Source organism: Lactuca sativa, chromosome 2 (genome assembly GCF_002870075.4).
Source record: "Lactuca sativa cultivar Salinas chromosome 2, Lsat_Salinas_v11, whole genome shotgun sequence".
NCBI lineage: Eukaryota > Viridiplantae > Streptophyta > Magnoliopsida > Asterales > Asteraceae > Lactuca > Lactuca sativa.
Window position 1 is genome coordinate 119,539,201 of NC_056624.2, and position 7,091 is coordinate 119,546,291.

The following is a 7,091-nucleotide window of genomic DNA, read 5'->3' on the forward strand; positions in this document are numbered from 1 at the left end:
TTAAGAAGACATGTTCTTAATTGAGAAGCTAACTACATAAGAGAACCCACCGAATACGTTAACAAAGATTCTACCAATGTAGAAGTTCATATATTGCTTTGAATTGGTGAACGTTGGTAGAAGTTAAGTTTGTTCGACGCCAACTAGGAGGAAGGAGATGACTCTTTGGAATCTTTGATGGTCAAAGACAAATCAAGTCAAAATGGAAATTGTTAGATTGCCATTTGATGATAAGAATAAATAACGCGATTTAAATGAAATGAAGAAACCTAGATACCGAATATTAGGAAGTATGCTATAGCAAATAGTTGCTAGATTTTTCGAACACTTTGTAATCGAAAAGTTCTGCAGGTCGTGTTGCAGAAGAGCTTAATGATAAAACCAACATATTGCATCAAGTAAGAAACGAAATCAAAGAAACGAATATTAGAACGACCACCTAAAATACATATCTCAAGTCTCAACATATAATAAATGCAAAAAATTTAGTCAAATTAAAAGTTTTGATAATGATTTACCTTTCTTTTTTTTTTTTTTTTTTTTTGATAATCATTTACTAAATTATAAATATTCATTAGCTTTATAAAATGCTTTCCAAAAATACTTTTAGATTTATCTGTGACGAACCACCATCTTTGAGAGATTCCATGGCAACCTTTTTCCATTTCTCAACACTCTTCTTTATTTCTTCCGCCCTCTCGCCGCCTCCCATCACCGCTTCCAAACACCTCTTCATCTCTTCTCTCCTCACCACCATTTTCTCATCCACCACCGCTCTGACACCATTCCCCCACACTTCCTCCACCATCTTTGCATTCGTCGGCTGATCGGAAAATTGTGGACACGCCACAACTGCCACTCCGGCCACCATACTCTCCAATGTCGAGTTCCACCCACAATGCGTCACAAAACACCCGACAGCACCGTGTCTCAAGACCTCCATTTGTGAACACCACCCCACTACCAGCCCATCGTCTCCTATTTTCTCCTTCAATTCCTTTATCTCTTCGTCTTCATCTTCACAGTTGTCACGTAAAACCAACAGAAATGGCCGACTCGATTCTATCAATCCATGTAGAATCTCTTCCTTTTGAGCTTTGCTTAGCACAGCCTTGCTCCCAAATGACACGTATATCACCGAGTTTTCTGGTTTTGAATCTAGCCATCGAAAATATGAGCCATGATTGTCGGAGAAAGAAGAAGGAACCAATGGGCCGACGATAACGGCGTTCTTGATGGATTTTATGGAATCAGACTCCAGGTCATCCATAGTGTTCACCAGCACACGTGGATTAGGTTCTTCCTCAAGAAACTTAAGGTGTTCTTGACAAAGAGAAGTCATTTCGGAAAAAGTCGGATCTGTCGGCAATAGATACGTCGGAAAATCATTCCATTTCAACAAAGGTAATCCTGGTAACTTTAGAGAAATGGAGGTTTCGATATCTTTGTTTACAACAGCAATACCATCACGACTGTTGCAGAAATGGTTATAAATCGAAAAGCAAGTGGCGCTTTGGATGACGAGGATGGCAGAAGGCACGTTTAGCTCACGCGCCACCACCGCTGCCCAAGGTATGAAGAGTGTGTAAACTAGCAATGTTACCTGCTTGCCGCTTTCTGACAAAGTTTGAATAACACATGCAAGGCTCTCGGAGCCCACGCGCTCTAGGTCTTGAAAGTAGCCGGGGATCTTGTCTGGGTTGATGTCATCATCATGGCCGTCGGAGAAGGAAACACAAGAGATGTCATGGAAGAAAGACAGAGATTTGAGCTTGTTGTTGAAGCCGCTGACGGTGGTGGCAATGGTGACACGTGCACCGGCGCGTCGCAGGTTCTTGGCGAGCTCAATGGTTGGGTTGAGATGGCCGTAGGCGTGTTGAGAAACGAGAAGGACATGTGGGTGATTCATGGTGGTTCTGTTTACCAGTATGAAGTCAGTGTTGTTGCACACTTTAGTCTTTAGTTTATGTAATTATATTTAGAGGATCACATAGGGCTTGCCGTTTCAATCCGTGAAACCTTTAAAAAAGATTAAATTTATATTATTTGAACTAGATTATATACGAGTACAGTTGATTACAAAAATTAAATAGGAAAAAATAAATATCAAAGATTTTAAAAACTAGAAGGGTGTTTTAACTTTAAACTTTGTGGTTATGGTTCACGATGGATAGAAAAACTAGATAGTTGAGTGTTAGAGCATTGGATGTGGGCAACAAGGTGCAACATCAAGTTGTGTCATCTCACATGCCACATAAGCAATTTGTATTAACACCAAGTGGGAAAATGGATAATAAGATGCAACACCAACTTTTTGAAAATAAATATGTTTTATAATAAGGATAAAAGGTAATTTTTTTATTATTTAATTTTGACCGTTTTCAAACGGCCGAGTGAAGAAAACGTTCGAATTTATGCGTTGCATTCCGTCTTAACGTCCATGAGATTCGCCATAACGAGCTTCAACGAGTTGGGGGGCGGTGTTCCCCGCGTCGTGACGCTGTTTTCGTGTGCCAAATCACCTGATTCGTTTCTCGTTGTGACCCACACCGTATACTCTCAGTTTATATTATATGGGTATAACCTAAGTCTTAAAAGAAATGACAGCGGCTCATGTTGTATGGACCAAAGAGTACTGCATTTTGTATTAATATGTGTGATGTGTTATTTGAAAAGAATGAAATACCGTTTAATAATATGGTATTAGATCTTGACTCTTAAAAGCTCTACTAACTATCCTCCACTCAACCTCTCACGATCGTTAAGATCACAGAGAAAATGAACAAAGAAGATGAATTGATTTGAAATATTTCTTCACATTACTTCATTACAGTCTATGACTATTATATATATATATATATATATATATATATATATATATATATATATATATATATATATATATATATATATATATGACTAACATTACATAAAAAAGTACCCTAACTACCACTAACTAACCAAAACAAAATTCTAACTTGAAAAGACAATACTACCCTTGGTAGTTAGAAACGGTTATAACAATTATATTAGCTAGGATGACACTCTAGCTAACAGCCCCCCGCAAGCTTGGATCCATAAGAAAAAAATCCAAGCTTGGATGTTGCATCTATATGTTTAGAACTAGAGAGAGTTTTTGTGAGAACATCTGCTCTTTGTTCATCAGTTGAAACATGAGACAAACGAATTAATCCTAATTGTACTCTCTCACGAACAAAATGACAATCTACTTCGATGTGTTTAGTTCGCTCATGGAAAACAGGATTTGTTGCAATGTATATAGCATCTATATTATAACACTTCAAAGGAACATGAGTGATATTGGTAAGCTCAAATTCTACATAAAGACGATTGATCCATGCAAGCTCTGATGTGACACTTCTCATAGAGCGATACTCTACTTCTACAGAAGACAAAGAAATAATGACTTGCTTTTTAGACTTCCAAGAGATAGGTGATCCACCAAACATGATTAAGAACCAATTGATTGATCATCTAGTAACTAAACACACAACCTAATCGGAATCATAATAGGCCTCTAATTGATAAGATGAATCATTATTAATGAGAATAGCTTGATCAATTATTCTTTTGAGATACTTGAGAACATGAACAGCAGCTTGATAATGAGCTTGACAAGGTGTTTTTTTAAATTGACTCAAATGCTAAATGGTGAAAGCAAGATCAGGTCGTGTGTCTAACAAAAAAATTAATAAGTTGTCAATAGATAGTAGCATCAGAAATGAGATCATCCATGACTTGTAACAACCTGAGATTGGATGGTAGGGGAGTTGTTGATGAAGATGAATCCCACATTTCGTATGAAGCTAGCAACTCTTTAATAGTTTTGGTTTGATGAACCACCATTCCTTTATCAGTTGAGTCAAATTCAATTCCCAGAACATAATGAAGGAATCCTAAATCCTTGATTTTGAACTGTTCATCAAGAAAAGTTTTTAACTTTGTAATTTCTTCAAGATTATTCCCTATACTAATATGTCATCGACATATATAGCAACAATAACAATTATTGAACCAAACTTCTTGAGAAATAGAGAGTAATCATTATGAGAATGTGAATATCCTTGAATTCATAAGGCAGAAGTCAACTTGGCATACCATTACCGACTAGCTTGCTCCAAACCGTATAGAGACTTCTTTAATCGACAAACAAGAGATGATGATGAAGTTTCATATCAAGGTGGAATCTTCATGTAAACTTCTTCATGTAATTCTCCATGCAAAAAGGCGTTATTCTAGCCAAAGTGATGTATATTCCACTAATTTTTCACTACCAATGCTACAAGTCTACGTACAGTTGTTAACTTGACTACCGGTGAAAATGTCTCATGGTAGTCAATGCCTTCCTTCTGAGTGAAACCTTTGACAAATAAATGTTCCTTTTGAAGTTCAATTGATCCATCATAACAGTATTTCACTTTGTAAACCCACCTACATGCAATTGGTCGGTTTCCTTTTGGTAGGTTAACAATATCCCATGCACTATTAGCTTGTAAGGCATCTAATTTAAGCTTCATAGCATCTTCCCATTTAAGAATCCCCATGGCTTGATGATAAAAGGCAGGTTCAGTAGGATGATTGGAAACATGAAAAGCATATGAAGGATTACAAGAAGTGGAACAAAAGGGTGTTTTGGGAATTATGGGATTAATGTAATGATTTGTAACAGTATGGTTACAAAAAGCATCAAAAGTAACATTGTTACAGATATAGTCTTACAAGTATGTAGGAGGAACAAGATTTAGAATTGGTCTCCTTAAGGTTTGTGTGTTGGTATTTGTTGAAGGATTAGTGAAAGGATACAGAGTCCTGGAAGATGTAGAACTATCTGAAGCATTAAAAGGCATGTAGGAAAGTGGATTGGAATGCAAAGAAGGATTCTTTTGATCATGAAGGGGAAAAACATCTTCAAAAAATTTCATTTCTCATGAAATAGAAAAGGCTTTGGTCATAAAATTGTAAACTTGATATGTTCTTTGACTAAAATGGGTATCCTAAAAAGATACATGGTTGAGCGTTACTCATGATTTTATCATGATCATTAGCAATAGTGGAAATGAAGCATAAACATTCAAATGCTTTAAGAGTATCCCATAAAGGTGTAGTTTTGTACAAGACTTCAAACAGATTCTTATTATGCAAGACATGAGATTGTGTACGATTGATCAAATAAGTTGTAGTTTTTACACACTATCCTAAAAAAAGAATGACCAACACATGTTTGGTTGTACAATGCTCTTGCAACATTCAACATGTGTCTACGTTTTCTCTCAACTAATATGTTTTGTTGAAGAGTATAAGCAGTAGAAATTTGATGTAAAATTGTTTGATCTTGAAAATATTGTTTGCCAACATTACTTGATCCAAGTTCCATGGAACTATCAATACATAAACGCTTAACAACCACATGAAATTGAGTTTCAACCATTTCAATAAATGCTTGAAGAAGTGAGAAAACATAACTTTTGTGATTTAGTAAATGAACCCATGTATGTCGTGTATGATCATCCACAATGGTTAAAAATATTTTAAACCATCATGTGTTAAGTGTTTATAAGGCCCCCATACATCCACATGAATTAAATCAAATGGAGATTTTGTTTTAGAAATAATATGTGGAAATAGTAATCGAAATTGCTTAGATTGAGCACAAATCAAACAGTGGTCAACAGAATTATCATCAAAATGTGAAGGAAAAGACATGAATGATGTAACGTCCCAAAAATGCCAATAAGATTTTCATTTTAAAATCATTAAATCCATACAATCATTTGTTCCAAAATGTCACACCCCAAACCGTAATGGCGGAATCGTTCGGGGGTGGAGGACGTCATGTATAGTATCATAACAATTACATCATAGTAATCAAAGTAAACACAACCATTACATTAAATAAGTAAAATATTTACATTTGTTTCATTTATATTTATATACAATAAAAGTATAACAAAATGTAAAAGACGTGACTCTATACGCTCCATCTTCTCAAAAGCTGTGGGGGTACCTGTCTACTGGTTTCCTGAGAATACAAGCAGTTTTGAAAGAATATCAGCATAAAGCTGGTGATTTCATAAGCATGCTTTTGTAAGGAAAAATTGTTAATGCATCATTGAAAATATTTGTAAGTGTCCAAGAAAATCCAATATTTTCTAATATGAGTGTGTTTGTTACTGTATCACATAATGTATTAGTTGATAAACATAGTTACCACTAGATGTGTTCTATTTTATTGTTTTGTATGGAAAATCCCCTTTTTCATGAAAACCCTGGCTATCACCAGTATGTATAGTAAGTTTGGAGAAACTTTGGAAAACTCTAGTATGTATAGTATTTCTATTATTTATAATAAAACTAATTGAATTTATTACCATTCATATATTAATCGTATATTCTTAGTACCAAATTTATGAGTTGCTATAACCATACTTGACCATTGAATTGCTTGAACGACGTTCTTCAGGTGTGGGAATCGAAATGACTTTGTCACCCAGGCCTACCAGCCTAACTGTAGCTAACAGTTATGGTGCGGGATTGTCAATCCCGTATAGATCTATACACAAACTCACGTTCCCCCGCAAGGAGACTCTGGTTATAATCTCAGGACTTTTGTTAGTACTTAAGTACACAAAGAATGCTCACTCATAAAATGCTATTCTAATGATTAGATGTAGAATAAAATGAATCCATTGAATTTTCTTACTGTCTATATGTTCCATAAACTATACTCTAAATAGCTTATATGTTTGATCACATTTAATCTATGTTTTGTATACTGATAAAATGATTGTTGCATAAACTATACCTATTATAGTTCATATGTTCGTTAATGTATTCAAATCATGTTTTACATTGAAAACTCTGCGATTATGTTGAAAACTTCCCTTATGCTGTGGGTAATACAAAAGGGATCAAATATCTAAATATTTTGTAAAAGCATAGAAATTGTATAATTGTATCAGTTCTAAGTGTATTGAAAACCTTTTTGTATAATTTCACAAGGTTATTGATATTTAGCTTGTATTCCCCCCCCCCCCCCCCCCCCCGAAAACGTTAAAAACAGTAAAGGTATA

General features: G+C 35.2%; 1 protein-coding gene across 1 annotated transcript; it reads right to left on the reverse strand.

The window, feature by feature from the left end:
- Positions 1 to 424: 424 nt before the first annotated feature.
- Positions 425 to 2,010, reverse strand: LOC111905156 (UDP-glycosyltransferase 75C1). Its single transcript, XM_023900827.3, has one exon. The coding sequence runs from the start codon at positions 1,907 to 1,909 to the stop codon at positions 581 to 583; it is 1,329 nt and encodes a 442-aa protein (XP_023756595.1). The 5' UTR covers positions 1,910 to 2,010; the 3' UTR covers positions 425 to 580.
- Positions 2,011 to 7,091: the final 5,081 nt, after the last annotated feature.